The sequence below is a fragment of the Salarias fasciatus genome, chromosome 6, assembly GCF_902148845.1.
Source record: "Salarias fasciatus chromosome 6, fSalaFa1.1, whole genome shotgun sequence".
NCBI lineage: Eukaryota > Metazoa > Chordata > Actinopteri > Blenniiformes > Blenniidae > Salarias > Salarias fasciatus.
Genome location: NC_043750.1, coordinates 20642145 through 20660799, shown reverse-complemented (window position 1 = coordinate 20660799; position 18655 = coordinate 20642145). Strand labels below are relative to the sequence as shown.

The window sequence follows — 18655 nt, the reverse complement described above, 5'->3', positions numbered from 1 at the left end:
TGTGATTTTTGCAAAGATGCTTTTTGATAAACTCATGACGGACCGACAGCCAACTCAAACCGAGACAAAAGCCGGGACGTAAACTCGGAAAAGATGACGATGGACGCCTGAAGGTAGTAGCTCCCGGGAAAAGGGGAAGTAACAATATCAATACTGAATTTCACCCCATTCTCTGAAAGATTTTATCGCTCAACTTGGTGCATATTTGCTTGAATTTATCATCACTCTTGTTTGCATCTTTGTTGGTTAGTGTGTTGTTGCTGTTTTGACTCCCGTAAAGCAGAGCACAGGTGGTTAGTAGGAATGTTCAGGAGAAGGTTACGGGGAACACTGAGCGGACGGGAGGGTGCTGGAGGCCAGGCTTCAACTCGCTGCTGCCGCGGACGCGTCCGGTCGCCGCGGCGTCCTAGTGGGGCAGCGGCACCAGGATGTCCACGTAGTTGATGGGGAAAAAGCCTGAGTTGCCGTGGAGCATCCCCTCGTACCAGTTTTCGTCGATCTTGTTGGTGAGGGTGATGATGTCCCCTTCCTTGAAGCCGAGCTCCCCCTCGTTCTCGGGGTCGAAGTCGTACAGCGCGCGGCAGCAGGGCTGGTCCATGGGGGCTGCGGAGCCGAACGACACAGAAGAAGAAAAGTTAGAGGCGTCCGGCGGAGGAGGTGAGGCGTTACACATAGATCAGAGGCATGACGATCACATGAAAAGCTTGTGAAAAGGCTCACCTGGAGACCTGGCTGTAAGGGGGGAAAGAGCGGAGGAGGCGAGACAGAAGAAGCAGAAAACATGAGCATCAGTGATGGCAAATAATTAATCAGTTTGGCAGTGGATGGACATTTTAGGGAGAGTGCTTATGTTTTGTCTTTCCAGTAGAGACAGATGGATCACCGCCACTCTGAAACTCTTTGTTTGATTTTAAAATATCAAAGGAAGAAACGGCGTGGATTCGGTTCATTGTTGCCCCTTAAAGACCGGATTAAGCCTTCACTCTGGATTCAGGAGGGTGGCTTTCACCTCATGGCCTTACGGGGGCAGTAATGAGCCTTACTCCCAGACCACAAGGAGGCAAAGACAACATGGCACAAGAAGCAAATCAACACAAATGGGGTTTGTTGAAAAAAGACTTCAAACACGAGGCACAATGAGATCATGGATGAATTCACTAAATCCAAAACTATTAAGAATGAACAACAACAAAATTGTCAATTTTGACAAGATGTGTTTGGAATAGTGTTTTTTCTGGTTTATCAACAAAGATCTGCGGCACTTTTCTGTCTTTTAATGTCACATATGGTAGAGCGGCAAAGAGGAGGCGTTCAGGTGCAGTGTGGAGTGTGGGTCATCTACATTTTGGTGGTGCTCACAGCTACAAACATGGCGAGTGGAGATTCAAAGCCAAGACTCATTTTGAAGATTGTAGTTCGAATACAAAAATCAGGAGAAACATCCTGATGACTTCCATCAATCATGAGAGACCCATATGTGTGATTAAGCTTCAAAAAGTGCATCAAAAAAAAAATCAGATCCTTTGATAATAAAATGTACTTAAATCACTAAAAGCTTAATTCCAAAAGAATTAAATGGAAATGGAAAACATAATTACCGTACAGTGTTCTATTTTAATACTTGAAAAAAATGCCGTAATTCTTATGGTATGTATTTTGCATTGCTAAAATAAACATATTTAAAATGAATATTCCTTTGAAATTAAAGGACGAGGAGCAAAGGAGAAAACAGGTTAGACAGAGACAGCACTGCAGGTCAAATGATAGGAAAATGTTGGTAAACACAATCAGTTCACAATAAAAAAAAAAGTCTCTTATATGTAAAAGAAACCAGAGTGATGGGGAGATTTAGCATCCCTTCCTCTCACTCGTGCTCACCTGGAGATCTTGCTGCAAAAAGAAAGGGAGAAAAAAAAACCATGACATGAGAATTTATTTGGACGTCTGGAATTTGAGATGAAGATGAACTCGTGAAGTGATGAGGGAGGAAAGAACGGAACCCAGGAAACAGCAAAGCAAGAGGAAACACAAGGTGCATGAGAAATGTGAGGATTTGATGGAAACAGAAAGAGCAAATGCTCGTCTGCTGGCCGGCCTTTCCGTCTCAGATGAGCAGACGGCACTTCACTTTCTGCAGCTTGTATCGTTTAAGAGCAACAATAAAAAAAGGATGAATATGGGAAAAAAAAATGAAATGATGAAGAGATATTGTTGTATCTCTCCAGGATTCAGGATTGTCTCACCTGGAGACCTTGCTGCAAAGGGGGGAAACGAAACAACATGGGTGGGGGGGGGGGGGCACGAATTAGTAGATGCACTCTTAAATGAGAAGATGCTGAAGAAATGAACTGATGTGCACAGACGAGAAACATACTGACAGGAAGAGGGGTAAAAAAACACAATTTTGACCTGGCTCACCTGGAGACCTGGCACCTGTGAAAATCCAACCAAAATCATAGTGGGAAAGAGAAAAGTGCAGAGTTGTATTTATTTTCTGTTCAGTGCAATCGTCAATAAATGTTGAGGGGGAAAAGGCTGGGAAAAGAAGAAAATTAGCAAAATGAAAACATAAATTCTCAAATATATTCTAATTCTTTTATTTCTTCTCTGTTCAAATTTAAAAGTTTATTTCATTCATTATGTGAGTTAAGTAACTAAGTACATTTTGTGTGTGACAGTTGTATGTTGTTGCATTAAACCTGGTTAAATTCACATTTCTTCTACCAGAAAAAAGATTTCTTTATAAACTGTGAAACATTTACATTTACATTTGTTTTGGTGTCATGAAATCAAGTTAGAGTCTCTGTTTTTGGTCTTTTATACAGAACTATTTTCTATTTGAGAATTTACATCAAAAATAAAAACACAGGGGATGAAAAGAAAGAAATCATTAAATCATTAGAAACAAGTCCAGAAACAAGCCTTTACTACAAAAATTTAGAACGAAATTTAATTCTTTTTTTCTGTATGGAATGAAAACGATGAGTCCTCCTGATGAGAGTTGAGGCTGAAAGCTCAGGACCAGTTCTGGACGTGTTTCTTCATGCTGACAGTGTGTCATCTGGCTCTCACCTGGGGAGCGAGCGCTGTGGATGCCTCCATTGTGGTTCTCGCTGATGGAGAAGTCCAGTGATATACGCGGTTTAGGAGCGTACTCTTTCCTCGGTTTGTTCGAAGCATCCCTTATCCTGCGCGGGGGGAGGAAGAAGAGGAAGAACCCGTCGGACCACAAACCAGCTCACAGAGATCAAGTGCAACCAGAATTACAGCACAGACATGCGTTATTCTGAGAGCCACAGGCACTTCCTGCGTGTGACTCATGCTGGGAATGAATGAAAGGTGCTGACCGTTCGTCGATCTTGCTGGAGAGCTGTGTGAGGATCTCAGCAGCCCGGCTGTGATACTCCACCTGAGCATGGACCAGCGCAGCCAGCTGGCTCACCTGTTCAATCTGTCAACACACACACGTGCACACATCGTGTGTTGTAAGTGTGTGTGTGACTGGGTGAATATGACTAAAAGCCCTTTAAAATGGAAATCCATTAATTTGTGTACATATACTGAAGCATAACATTTGTTAAATAAACATTACGTTTATTTAATCACATTCCTTTTCCAATATTTGGACACATTCAGATTATTATAATTTAGTATGTCTTACAATATTTTCATTTCTTCAATCATAATCACTTTTTTAAGAAGAGTAAGGTAGTCTGCAATTCTTTAACACATATTGTTATTATGAAATTCAGCAATTTACGTATTGATGGCGAATTATGAGCTGATGACCTAATTAGTGAATGACATAGTTAAAAAAGAAAAAAACATCAGCATCATCTTTTTGTTACCTCAAATACAGATTTTATTTAAAACAAAAATAATTATCCAACAGATAGTTCAGTTGAATGTATTTTTTTCTGTGAATTTCTTTTTGTTTTTTTGGTATCATTATTATGGAGGGTGAATCACAATCAGGGCCGGGTCTATGCAGGGGCAAGAGGGGGCCTGGCCCCCTCAAATAAATGTTGTGCCCCCTCAAACTAAATCGGCCAAAATATAATAGCATGAGCACGCACCGCACCATCCTCGCTCCGGCGTTACATGCGCCACAATGGTGGATTAGCCATTTCAGCAGCATGGACAGCGTCTTCGATTTTTAATGATACAGTGACCAACTGCTTCTCTGCACGTCAATGGTGGATTGAATGGTGGATATTTCAGCACCATGGACAGCGCCTTGGATTTATTGGTAGACAGCAATCCGCTGTTAAACTTCACCATAACAGTCAATTGGCTATATCAGCAGCATGGACACTAATTGGAATTTATCAATGAATGAAGACCCACTGTTAATCTTTACCAAAATGGTGGGTTTGGGTATTTCAGCACCATGGACATCGCCGAGGATTTTTAATGATACTGCGATCAACTGATACTCTGCACCACAATGGTGAGTTGGCTAGTTCAGCACCATGGACAGCGTCTTGGATTTATCTGTAAACAGGGACTTGATATTAATCTTTACCACAACAGTCAATTGGCTATATCAGGACCATGGACAGCGAATTGGATTTCCTCAATGAATAGAGACCCACTTTTGATCTTAAACAAAACAGTGGATTGGCTATTTCAGAACCATGGACAGTGCCTTGGAGTCATCATGAAAGAGTGACCCACTAACATTCTGCATCACAACAGTGGATTAGCTATTTCAGCATCATGGACAGTGCCTTGGATTTTCACGGATACAGTGACCAACTGATACTCTGCACTACAATGGTGGACTGGCTACTTCAGCACCACGGGCAGTGCCTTGGATTTATCTGTACACAGTGACTTAATATTAATCTTTACCACAACAGTCAATTGGCTATATCAACACCATGGGCAGAGCAGAAAATTGGAATTCATCAATGAATCGAGACTGACAATTAATCTTTACCAAATCTGTGGTTTGGCTATTTCAGCACCATGGACAGCACCTTGAAAACATTTTAAAAGAGTGAACTACTGATATTCTGCACCACAACGGTGGATTAGCCATTTCAGCAGCATGGACAGCATCTTCAATTTTTAATGATACAGTGACCCAGGGCCGGGTGTAGCGTACCCTCCCCCCGCTGAACACAGATTTGTGCCCCCCCCCATACACTTGATATGCCCCCCCGAGACGAATGTCTGGCGATCGGTCTAATCAAAATGTCAGAGAGGATTAATGATTACATTTAGCAAAGTTTGAACTGTTCATAACAGGTTTGGTGAAAATGTGTATTAAATGTTAAATTTTAAGGTTTTACTTCTTTGCAGTAAAACGAATTCTCACATTCCAAGTGGTGTGTATTTATTCTTATTACACAAAACATCTTGCTGGTCCGGCCTGGATGAGATGAAACCCTGATCTACAATGAGCTGGACGCCTCGGCTGTGGAGACACTTTCTGAGGAACTGCTGATAAAAAACAGATTAATATGAACTCAAAGCGAAATGCTCACGTCACTCTCCAGCAGGTTGAACATGCTCTGCTCAGCAATCTCCTTAGAGTCATCGAACTTCTCCAGGGCCTGTTTGATCTCATCGTCCGTCACTTTGCCCTGACGTTTCTTCTTGTAGTCAAAGTCCAGACGACGGCCCTCCATTTTCTTCAGGTGATGCTGGAAATGACAACCGGGAAACGTAAATCCTCGATCTGCAGATGGCTGTAATTAAATTCTGCTGCTTATCAAGGTCTTGCACTCGTACCTGAATCTCCTTGAGATCTTTTTCGTGGAGGTTCTGCATTGGGTCGATAAAGTTCTGCTTCACCTCCATGTCCAGAGCGTCTTTAACCTCTCCGAGCTCACGCATAGCTTCTCCAGCATCAATCAGAGCCAGGCCTGCAACAAAGAGAGCCACGTTTACATTCTGAAAAACACATTGCAGAAAAGAAATCTAACATTTGAAAACATGTGTGTGTTAACTGGACTCTGTGGCTTTAACAAGCAGCAGCTCACCGAAGTTGGACTCCTCCCCGAGCTCCCTGCCAAACCTCTGCATGGCTTCTCCCAGGATGGCCTCGGTCTGCGTGTAGCCGGGTCCCTTCTCCTGGCCCCGGATACGTGACATGGAGTTCATCATGCTCATCTTGGCTCGGGTGGCTGTGAAAAACAAGCTTTAATGAGACGAAATGAAACACCCTCTGGGCTGAACAGCTGACCTTAAATTTTGCGGTACAAAAACACCTCAGGTGCTGGATTTTAATCAATCCAAGCAAAATGTCTAATAGCAAGTTGTTGTTTGTGTGACGCATGGAGGATTACTGTGAGTTTTCCTGTATCAGTTAAAACCTACTGATGCTACAAGCGGGAGATTAGCTGCATCCAGGATACATTGTGGTTCTGGCAGCAGAGGACGCAAATGCGAGAACGCCACAAGACTTAAGCATCACTTAAACTGATTCTTGCTATTGAAAATCCATAAAACCAAAGCAGGCAGGTAGAACTAATCAAAACTCAATGGATCGAACTGAAGTAAACAGGTAATTAAAGTATGAGATCAGCCCTGAACTGATGGGAAACTGCTGCAGAACGAGAAGAACAAGACAAAGAGAGATGTTGTGTCCTGAGATTAAGCTTTTTAGCTGATAATGAGGACAGCAAACAGCTTAAGGGAAGAAAAAAACAAGAAGAAGAAGCAGATTTTAGGTGTGGAGGACATCCCACAGCGGCCACACCCACACTAACACTAATCTGCAGGGGCAACAGGAGAGCTCAAAATAGGGACTAGGACAAGATGAGGAAGCTTTTTTACTTTCAGAATTTTAAATATCTCTTTAAAAAAAGAAAAAAAAAAGAAAACTCCGAGATAAAAATGCAACTCTGCTGGACAGAAAAGCAAAAAGCCCCACATGAATGCAGATGAGCCGCTGTGCATCTTTCAGTTCTGCAGCACTGACGCACAAGCAGACTCAGTGCAGAAGAGCTGGAAGAGCCTTGAAGTCAATTATTCAGCAGCGACGATCCTAATTACATCAGAGGAATCGGCAACAACAAACTGTAGTCACGCCGCAGTGCAAGAAAGTCACTCTATAAATTTTACAGACAATGTCAGACGACCTGAAAGTCACAAGCTGCTTTTCAAGCTCAGTCAATCAGGAGTGGCTCAAACTTTTACATAAAATTCTACATCCATGTGAGAAACGGCATTTGGAGATGGAGTGTGGTCAGGCATGGGTCATGCAGCAGCTCTGCATTACCTGGGTTCGGCTGCAGATACTCGGTGGTCTTGGTCATGATCTCCAGCACTGCTCGAGCGGTGGTGTCCACCTTCTGCAAGAGTCACACAGTGTGTGGAGGGAAATAGAAGCAGGGATATACAGACAGAACCCGTGAGAAACTGTGCAGATTCCAACAAAAATAGACGGTTAATCTTACATAATTATTGGTGTTTTAATCTGCTATCCAGCAGAGAGAGAATTAAATTAATGAAGCAATGAAAGTTCCTACAAAAGGGTCAAAGTGTGACATGAGCTTTCAGCAGAATTAATTTGTGTCGGCACACACGCACGTACGTAGACACTGTAAAAATAGTAACCTGAAAATAAAACTTTGATCGTTTTTAGACTGCTGAAGTGGTCAAAAGCAACAGATGGTTAAAACCCATAACATGAGCTCAGAGATTTTTTTTTAAATACCTGTCTCTCAAATATTTTACTGGAACTCTGTCAGTCCCAAAGCGTTTGTGTAATCTAGTAATAATGTTTTCCAACAGTTGGCTTTGGTTGTGGTGTAGGTGGAGAGTTTTCAGACGTGCCTTTTCCATTTCAGTGAAGTCCTCATCGTACTTCGTTCCCTCTGCTCCTCCAACTTTCTCACTCACTTTCTGCAAAACAAATAAAAAACATTCTGTCACCTTCGCGTTTCAGGACAAAGTGGAAAACTAAACATTACAGAGGTCAAATCCGTTGAAACGGTTTTCAGAGCTGAAATTAAACATGAATTTTTAAAAAGATGCGGAAAGTACAAAATGCTTCAGCGATGAGTCAAAGGAACAATAGGAAGATGAACCAAAATATTCTCTTTGAGGATTTGTGTGGCCCTTGTTTTAAGGGGGTTTAAGGTTTAGATCATGATGTTATTGATGTATTATTGTGTGAAGCGAGGAAGATTGCTTTGTCAGCAGAAGGGCATGAGCTAAGATTTAGGTCTAAGACATTTATCATTAAGTAAAACAGATACATTTGTACACAGTTGCAGGATTCATGTCAGAAACCGCAGCAAAACCAACAAACACAGGTGAACTTGATACACACTTCATAACATGCAGTGCTTTACACTCCAGACACACAGACAGCAGTGTTTCCTCAGCTCCGGAGTCACGACTGCTGCTGGGATCCTCCGTCACGCCTCACGTCTGAGTCTGATGCGGCAGCGCACAGTTAAAATAAGTATGATTGTCAGACAAGCTGCGAGCGACGCGATCGCTGCCTCGGATCCACGTGCACAGACGCAAACACTGACACAGCTCTCGTCCCCTCGCTCTGCTGGATGGCAGGACTTCCAGCTCTGCCACCATTCGGCTCCAGACTGTGATATAACCACAAGCTTAAGGGAGGCAGCGATCTGACACAACCAGGCCAGACTCAGCCCTCAGAGGACGGACCGAGGGAGATGGGGTGGGGGGAGCGCTTTCAGGGAACATCAAAATTTGTGACTAAAGAAACTATGAAAGCTAAGGTCAGCAGATGACAATATTCCTCGAGTAAAAGATACTCAGTAAATGACACTTTACTCGTACTTCCTGGACAGAACGTGTTGAACTCTCTAATATTTTGCTGCTCATCTTTTCTGTTCCACTTCAAAAAGCATTGATTCATTATGAAAAGCCTGAAAATTACCGGGAGTCAACAGCGTGAAAGCGAGCCGTATTTCTGCAGGGGTGAAACACGGCGAGCTGATCTGTGACAGACAGGACCGGAGTGTTGGTGAGACTAAGCCTGTGACAGCCGTTTATGCAGTGTAAGACTTTGTGAGGATTGGTGCTGTATGAGTCATCTGAGCACCGTCTCTTCCGATGCCGCTCATGAAATAACTCGATATTCTGACAGCAACGTCAAGCACACACAAGCGTATATACGCACACGCGCACACACATAATCGCACGCATCTTGATGAAAAGAGCTACGCTTCCTGTCGTTACTTTCACCTCGGTGTCAGTACAGTGTTCCTCCTTCAGCTGGTTGCCATGGAGACAGGCACCTGCCCGGGCTGGGCTTATCGGGTGCAGGGTCTCAGCATCCCGCTTCCTTTCTGCTGTCAGACTCCCTGATCAAACACGGTTATAAGGAAGCATGATTGGCGCGGGCAACACGACCGTGCGAGGAGAGGCGCCAGTAGAACGGAGGTGAGCGCGTGTCGGATGTAAAGCTGGAGAAGAACAGAGTGCAGGATTCACTCAGTTCATGCGTGAGCGTTGGAGCCTCAGCTGTGGTGAAACCTCTGGGGTTTATAGAGGCAATCTAATTATACACCAAACTATTTTACACTTGACGGTGCCTATGAACGGAGCGGCGCATCATTTCCATGTGATTTGTGTGCAAATAAAATAAAGGAGAGAGGTTTTATCTCTTATCGTTCTCTGAAAAAGAGGTTACGTCTACGCATGTGTGAAACCGAGCACAGACTGGCTTTAATGAGTCATCCAAGCTGACAACACTGACAAAAGGAAAGATAACATCAAAGAAGGATCTGGAGTGTTTTTTATTTGCTTTTGGGCTTTAATCTCATCAGTGTGTAAACTCAGAATATTTAGCAGTGAATAATGATCTCGTCATAGAGCCTCGATCTGGCAGCGTCTGCACGACTTGTCAAATTATTCTCCACTCCAGACAGAATATATTCTGATAACTGTGAAGTTGTAAACCAGGTTGGTGAAGGATCCTTAAAACTCTTTAAAATAGAGCAATAAAACTGATCCTGTTGCAGTTTTATTCAATGAGATAACTGAAGATGGGGTGCATGTCCTCTGACAAATATTTTCTGTTTCTGGAGGACAGGTCTCCTGAAGGTATGATGTCTGTGTGAAAGTAAAAATAAAGAGGTGTATGGTCATGGAAGATTGAAAATGGTTGAAATTTGTTTGTGCTGAGATTAAAACACTTGGTTCCAGTAACAGCACACATTTAGGGAAGTTGTCCATAACCGTCTGCCAGGTGAGGCTAACTACAAGCAGGCTTCTGACTGATGTGCAAATGTCAACAAAATTCAAATATTTATAAGCACCATTAGTTGTGGGATATGTGATACTGAAACAAATTTTTGGATTTTTTTTTTTTTTTGTCTTAGAAACAAAGGACACATTTGTGGGCTGCATTTAAAGGAGCCATTTAATGAAGTGGGAACTGCCTTTAGATGCAACCTCCAGAGGACGTAACTCCTCAGAACAGATACGACTGAAGCTCTGGAGAGAATTCAGTCCTCCACACTGACGGCCCACATTATATTTAAAAAGTGGAGTTTGGACTTCTCCTCCCGGTGGCGGTCCTCACTTCCAGTTATATCCACATCAGATGTGATCATAACGACACTTCACCTGGAGTTACTAGTGTGCAACATAAGCAGCGCAAAGTCTGGACCAATTGAGCAGATTCTTGAAAAAAAAAACCAAAAAAAAACTGTGGGATTGTCAGATTTATTTCATGTACTCATTGCCACAAGTACTTCAGTGCGGACTTTGATCTTGACACACCAGCTGAGTCAAACTGACTGACATGAACATGATGAAACTGAAATCTGATCAGTGAAATCAGACCAAAACGGATTTGCCAAAGTAGAAAAAAAAAATCTATTATATCTACATTTTTAACAATACTGGAGCGAAGCGGATTAAAACAAATTGATACGTATATAAACTGGCTTTGACTCACAGCTGTAAGAGAGTCAGAGTTTTGTCCTGAAATCTCTCTTTCGTTGACATGAAGGCTGCTGAAAGAACAGACGCAACATTTCAGCATCGAGCCGAGGCTTTGGGTGTTGTTTGGAGTGTTGCACCACTGAATAGGAAAATGTGGGACTGCTGAGAGAGGAAAGTGTCCATCAATCACACTGCACTCCTGTCCGTTTTTTTGCTCGGTGGAGTTCTTAATACATATTAAATATGATGAGATACAACATTAAAAAACTGAAATGAATCAAATGTACATTATAGTAAAATTGTTTAACAAGCAGATTTTGCTAGTTAAATAAAAATACTTAGAATAGAGTTTCTTGATGATGCCTTTTTGGACTTGCCTATAACTGATATTTTGGGAAAAAATGCCCACATAAAATGTGTTTCATTTTTTTATTTAATGGATTTTTCTTCTCGAGTAAAACTGGTTTTCCTCCAACACTCTCTCAAATTACTGTGAACGGTGTTCACTGATTATTTGTGTAGCAGCAAAAATGTTTCACACGTCCGATCCCTGACAAAAACTGTGAATGCTGGTGTCAAGAGCCACCTCTAACATTAAGCTCAGAAAGTATCAAATCAAAATCAAATCAATCTTTATTTGTGTAGCACTTTTCAATGAATTTTAAAAAGTACCGCAAAGTGCAGCATTTAGAAACATTACAAGTCTTGTGTATTTGGCGCAGTTGGCTTAGAGACGGAGAGAGAGTCACAGTTGGTAGAAGTGAGTTGTTTATTTATCTAAATGGATGAATAATAACAGTGTAGTGGTGTCTGTGGGGACTAACGTGTATCTTTTCAAGGAAAAGGCAGCAGATTGAATAAAATTAGCAGTTTTGAGTCAGTGGAAGAGAACTGCTGTGTCTGTGTCACATGTGTAACCCCCAGACATTTGCAGAATTGAGAGCAAAGTCATTCCAGCTTTGATGGCTGCGAGCTGAGGAAGCAGCAGTTCAGCCCAGTGATGGAGGGAAGAAGCATGCCAGGACGCCCTGGCGCTAAACGGCTATATATACAGCACATCACAGCCAATCAGCCACAGGAGGGATGATGCATCCTGCCGGTGAGCGACTGCGTCCGATGATGGAACTGTGGCACAATCCTACAATCCCGACACCAGATAACCAAAACCTCTCAAGGAACCAGCAATGCCACACACACACACACACACACACACACACACACACACACACCTGATCCACCTAATCTATCACGCACACACCAACCAATCTCGCTCCGTTGCTTCTCCACCATCACTCTCTCTCCAACCTTCTGCTCCCTTCACTGCATCTTGCTGCAGGCAGAGGACACCACAAGGTGAACCGAGCAGCAGTGTGAACTGAACCTTGTAAAGAAGGGCGAGTTGTGCAGTGGTGCAGCTGGGGAGGGACAACTGGAGGACTGTGTGGAGAACGTGGAACGCGTGGCGTCACAGCCTAAAGCGTCACACACACTCGTAATAGCGGGAACGCTGCTGGTGCATGCGTGCGTTTACGTGAGTGTGCTATGTAGCTCCTCCTTACAGTATAAGGAGACAGTGCAGATGCAGACAGGACTACTGTATTCAATAAACACTTTTTTGAGATACTCTAAATCTGTAGAGGAGTTAAAATTGAAATTCCTGATCATCTAAACCATCTGGTAAAGTTCTTGTTGCCCATGTTGCACTGTAGAGCTGCTACACATCTCTTTGTTAGAATTACAACACATTCTGTTCTGTTGCATTCCACGAAAGTATTGAATAATCATTATTTTTTTCCATTGTATACATCACACTTGGATATATGAACTGTTTTACATTTGAAGTAAAAACATCACTGGTTTCAAAAGCAAGCCAGTATGTGCTGTACTTAGAATAGCTTTTCTCCTTCATTATGCTATTTGTTTGTGTTTTCTATCAGCAAACTGAAGCGGTTGAAACCACCCCTTTCACATAAGCATGAAAAAGCACTTCAAGTTAACTGAGGGAAAGAAAAACTGAAACCGATGTGTGCAGTGAAAGAATGAATACCTTCTGTCTTATTTCTAGCAAACAGAAACTACATTTATAATAAAATCATTAGTATTCTGATCATTAAGACAAATAAAGTCAAACAATGATACCACTGACCCTGGATGTCATTATAAACATCAGTACAGAATGTAACCATTTGTGTATTGACTGCATAGTTTTTTTTTAAATCTTAACCAAATAAACAGTGTATTTAACTCCAAATTGCATGCACTCAGCAAAACAGAGTGTAAATAAACCGAGACTACACCCAAAAACCTGCAGCTGTGGTTCACATGAGGCTTTTGGATGGATTTTCACACTCTGGCTGCCAGTCTTCACTGACCGGCCGCCATCCGAACCAAATCAGATCAGATTAAACACGCTAAACGTGGAAGGAAGACAGCTTGAAGGTGTTGCCAAAATGCCGCTGGGTGTCCTCCTTCCCCGTCCTAAAACGTCTCGCATCATGAGTCAGGTCAGACAGCCGAGTGTGTCCTGACACGCTCTCGCACCACATCTCCACAGCTCATCTATATTCTCCAGGCCTGCAGTGACACGAGGGTGTGAAAAGCTGGAACCAAATAAGATGTACCTGATGTCAGTCAGTCTTTCAATGTATTGTTCAAACATTTATAGTGCCAGTTTTAGGAACTGCTTTCTTCAGACATTAAAGGTTTTATTCAACACTACAGTTCTTTTTCTTGTAGTCTCTAAATAACTACAACACAAGGTATTGATCCATCAAAGACAATTCACCTGCAGCCATTTGTTACTTCATTGGTGATAAAAAGAATCACCCCCGTGGATTAATGAAGCCCTGAGTTTTCGAAAGCAGCAGCAGCAGCAGCAGCAGCGCTACACCTACATGCTCAGGTAATAGTATTAACGGGCCGAGGCGTCCTCTGACACATAAAGTATCTGTTGTTGCTTTTAAACGGAAGTCCAGGATTAGCTTATGCTGCTCTCTGCACAACACGCTCCGATCAATACTACGACAGCATCATGTCTGCGCAGACACACACAGGCCCCATCAAATGTCAGCCGATTTTAAAATGACAAGACCGCTATTGATTGAACTATCTTTCCATCATTAACAATGAAAAAAGGGGATATATTATCTGCTTTACAATAAAAGAATAGATGATGTGAGTTTTTTTTTTTTTTGGTTTTGAAGCAAAGCCAACCTCTTAAGGGTTGGACCTGATGATGGTGTTCAACCTAAAATAGAATCCATAAAATCTATGAAATTCAACCTGGGGGTGGCTTTAGGGCTTCTGTACACAATTTCGCTGCAATCCATTAAAAAGATGTTGAGATATTTCCGTCTGAACTGACAGACCGACGCCACTCACATCCCCAGAGCCCCGCCCAGCTCGGCTAAAAATAGAATAAAAGCCACAGTGCAGCACATCACCTGCTGTTTGTATCTTCACCATGTAGCTCAAGTGCTTTCCTTTTCTTTTCTTTTTTGTTTTTTGGGGGGGGGCATTCTCTGCTTTTTTCCCCACCACCACCATCATCATCATCATCATCATCATCATCATCATCATCATCATCATCATCATCATCGTCATCGTCGTACTGGCTGATATTTTTAGCATAAAAACCTGAACCGTTTCAGCCGTTTGCGTCAGTCACATGGCGTCCAATGTGAGGCGTACGGGTAGAGCGCCGCTGCCGCCACTGCTCCTCCCGTCTGCCTCCCTCCCTCCCTCCCTCCCCCCGCTCCGTCTTTCCTGCTCGCTAGTCTAATCCCGGACAGGCACACGGAGGCCCCTGCTTTAAATACGCCCAGGGTGGAAGAGGGAGATTAAAAATGACAAGAGTGATTAGTGAGGCTATTAGGACAGCCCCCGCTGCTGGACAATACCAGGAGGATCGGACTCGTCCTGACGGCGTTAAAGCCAGCGCTCGCCTTCCCACCGACCTGCCCTTTTCCCCTGCTGTCAGAGGACAGCAGTGACGATCTCACCACACTCGTTCCTCTCTTTTCATCTTGCATGTTTTCAACGTTTTTCCTCCTCGTAACAAACCAGTGTTCTGAGAGAAATGAAAGGACGGAGGCGGGGAGGCAGGGTCGCCTGGGAACACACACCAACCAGGGTTCTGATCTTAAAACGTCCAGACAAGGAATGCATAACAATGCCCAAGAGATCTTTGTCTTTGTATTGCTTTTTGTCAATTTTCACATTGTTTACAGTTTTCCACTTCTGTCTTCATCGCACACAGGTACCCCGGAGGCCTCACGATTCCCATCATCACACGTCACACGCAACACGCCGCGGCGCATGTATTCACTGTTCGCCTCTGACTCAACGTGTCAAATCGCATTCGCCCCAGCCGAAATCCTCCCCAGCGCGACGGTCGGACCTCATCTGACCAGGACTCTTTCAGGACAAGGCGCCAGGAAGTCGTGACCTTCAGTGCTTAAACGACGGCATCTTATTTAGAAGGGAGGCTGAGAGGAAACCTGCGCTCTTGGGGAAAGCAAGGAAAATCCCTCTGCTATTCTTAAATCACGGCGTTCACAGCCAACGTGGGGGTGGCGCTGCTTCTTGCTCCAATTACAGCTGTTGCAGGATAATCCTGAAGAACGCCAACGCCCGAGGCCACATTAACAGGGAGAAACTTTACTGATGCTCCTGATTATGATCAATTTAAAACCACAACAGAAAAAAAAAAAAAAAAAAAAAAAAAAAAGCAAGACAGTCTCGCACTAAAGTGACGCTGAACATTTTGTTTCTTTATGTCATGCCGGCCGCAGACTGATGGGCTCGACTTCTAGACAGGAGAGCGTGCCAGCTGTTTCTCTGTCCAGCATCAGTCCACGGGCCGGCCACGTTGCTTCACTAACCCCCTATCCTCTGTGAGTGTGTGGCCTGTGGCGATTATAATCTGATTTGTAAGCCGTTGCATGGCTCTTATGTAACAGCCGGGATGAGTCTGGAGCCGAGGAGATGTGTGCACACACTCCCATGCTGCCTCGTCGGGGTGGGCAGCGGGGGGAGGAACAATAAAAGAGGGTGGTGGGTGAGAACCAGCTGGCGCTGTGTGTGTGTGTGCGTGAGTGTGTGTGAGAGGAATGCATGCCAGAGTTTGTGATGATGGTGAGTAAGTGGACACGCGACCGGAATGATGGAGAGCAATTGTGGATTTGTCCAAAGTGTGCTCAGAAACATGAACGCATGCTCCTTTGTGCAGCTGTAGGTGAGGTAAACGCCGTTCTTTTTAAAGGCAGACTCCTTCCACACCGCGCTCTGCTGATATGTCTGCTGTTGGACACGGTGCAGTGCTCGTTATTTTCCGGACAAGCACATTCTGTATTCTCGCCGCCAGACCTCCTACTGGTCTGCCCAGGAACGAGGAAAAAGGTGTGAAACACTCAGTGTGTTTGTCGTGTTCTCTTTTAATTCTCTCGCACAATCATTTTCTAACCGCTCACTCCTCTGCTCACGAAGTCAATCTGTTGACTGATGTCTAGTTTATTCCATTCTGTTAAAAACTACCTCGAAGATTAAATCTGCTGCACGTTTCACACGAGCTACCGCACTGCAACAGAAATATGCTAAACATGCAGGGAGACTTTGTGTCCTTGTGCAGCTCTGAATTGTGATGACCTCGACGGTTATATAAAAGTTTTCCAGTCTTTACTCGACACGGTGAAGCCTGGGAGAAACTGTTGAAGGTGGATCCCCTGGTGACTGTTTGCAGAAAGCAGCATGGTGGTGGAGCTGCTGGCGCATATCCCTGGTTTACACAGTTTTCATGTTCTCTCTGTGCATCTGTTGATAGTTTCCTTTCACATTCCAAACACATGCATATGTATCTACTATTTTCACAGAACATAGCGTACTTTACTCTTCTTCAAACTGCTGACATTGCATAAAAAGTCATGGAGTAGCATTGTGTAATTGTTATTCAACAAATTAAAGAGGAAGTTAACGCCAGCTGAAAATCTACCCCGGCTGACGTAAAGTGCTTTAGTTTTCCACCTCGTTTCAGTGAAGTCCTAAATCACCGCCGGGTTTGTCAGTAAACTGTGACGTCAGGTCTTTTGGGCGTCGCCGGAGGTGCGGCTGACTTTCATCCAACTAAAGCTTCATGGTCACTTATGCAGTAGTAATCTCCACCTGGGAGCTCCTGCTGCTTTGTTGGTTCACATTGATTGAGAGTGTGTTTGTGTTTGGGTTCAGCGGAGAGACGAACCGACCGAAAGCCCACAGTATCAGTCTGAGTCACGTCTCCGGATGCGCAGCATCAATCTGGATGGGGGAGTGAATAATGGCCGCCATTTGGCCTCACATGATTCAATCAGTCTTGTGAATCGGATTTGTATTAAAAAGAGGGTTCATTACACCGGCGTGCCCCCGCAGAGAGGCTCATCACACGGTTCAGTGCTTTCTGTGATCCCCGTCACATTTTGGGTTGTGAGAGGATTGGTTTCAAAAACCAACCACAGCTGAAAAAAAGAACCGAACTCTCTCCTCTTCCTCATGCTGTCGTTGTTCATTTGGATCAATTGTTGGCTGAATCAACATTTGAGTCAAACTTAAGAACTGATCTGATTTTAAAAAGCAGATTTTGTTCCCATTTTTCTCTCCAGCCTAATTCCAAACTCCCGCCCGACACTGAGGATGAACCGAATGGATCTGAAGCTTACTGAGCTGCAGTTACAGGTGGTGAAACAAACGTTTTCTTGGTTCTTCCACTTCTCTGACTTTCAGCTGCTCCCTTTAGAGCTCATCTGCCTCCATCCACCTCATCCCCACCTCCTCTGGTGTCACACCAACACGTCCTCCTTCATCGCATCTAGAAATCTTCTCAGAGGTCTTCCTCTTCTCCTGCCTGGCAGCTCCATCGCCAACGTTCTCTGTCCAAAATATCCACTATCTCTCCTAAACACGCGTCCCAAAAAAAGCTCCTGCTTAATTTAAAAATCTAATTATGGCCACACTTTGTAAACTTGGCTGTCACCACAGCTGGCTTGAACAGCTGCCGGATTGGGGGGGGGGGGGGGGGGGGGGGGGGGGGGGGGGGCTGAATTGAGTGGATGAGAGGGGAATGATCGAACTCATTTGTTGAAGCTGTTTTTTTAACTCGACATTTAAACACGAGGCACTCTGTAGTGTTATTCAGGAACAAGATTTTTAAAGTGCGGTTCAGCTGGGCAGAGTCGAGGTTCGTCTCCGGTGCTGCTAGAAAGCTGTTTCTATTTTAGAAGAAAGAAAATGACTAACAAAGCATATTTATTCTGTAGGAAGGCTGGAGGAGGATCCGATCTCTTGACTTGCTCAGGCATCAAAACGGAAAAAGCAGCAGTGAATGTTGAGAGGCTGCTGGCCGTTCTGTAAGGAGTTTGCATGTGAAAGTTCGCCCCAACTAATAATGTAATAACGAATGTAGAATCAAGCAAATGTGACAATTTTGGTCATTTTAAATGTAATAAAGCCAATGTTGTAATAACTTGACAATAGTGTGAAAGAATATTTGAGCCTGGACAAAATAACACTTTGCCAACAATGGAATAAATTATTCCTTTAAGCAGCAGCATTTAAAAAGGAATTAAAAAGCTAATTACTGCTGCCAGCATTGTAATCTTACATAAACAAAACTTCATGTCTTGAAAATAATTTTTTTTTGCAGGACTTTTATCAGTCATACTCATTCACTGAGGAAACAGAGTGTGTTATAATGTGTAGCACTCTTAATTATGGCGGTAAAAAATGTTTACTTTAGTTT

At 43.6% G+C, this 18655-nt stretch overlaps 1 protein-coding gene across 4 annotated transcripts in view; it reads right to left on the bottom strand.

The window, feature by feature from the left end:
• Positions 1 to 25: 25 nt before the first annotated feature.
• sh3gl2a (SH3 domain containing GRB2 like 2a, endophilin A1) overlaps positions 26 to 18655 on the bottom strand; it is a 34599-nt gene continuing 15969 nt past the window's right edge. The window contains exons 2-12 of one of the 4 annotated variants that reach the window (XM_030093765.1): positions 7789 to 7857; positions 7232 to 7304; positions 5991 to 6134; positions 5740 to 5873; positions 5493 to 5651; positions 3348 to 3451; positions 3073 to 3188; positions 2419 to 2433; positions 1879 to 1890; positions 721 to 732; positions 26 to 603 (exon numbers count right to left, since the gene is read on the bottom strand). In XM_030093765.1, the coding sequence (XP_029949625.1) occupies positions 407 to 603; positions 721 to 732; positions 1879 to 1890; positions 2419 to 2433; positions 3073 to 3188; positions 3348 to 3451; positions 5493 to 5651; positions 5740 to 5873; positions 5991 to 6134; positions 7232 to 7304; positions 7789 to 7857 (1035 nt within the window). In that variant the 3' untranslated portion in view covers positions 26 to 406. The remainder of the gene's footprint in view (positions 604 to 720; positions 733 to 1878; positions 1891 to 2418; positions 2434 to 3072; positions 3189 to 3347; positions 3452 to 5492; positions 5652 to 5739; positions 5874 to 5990; positions 6135 to 7231; positions 7305 to 7788; positions 7858 to 18655) is intronic. The other 3 variants (XM_030093766.1, XM_030093768.1, XM_030093769.1) reach the window with 3 other exon arrangements.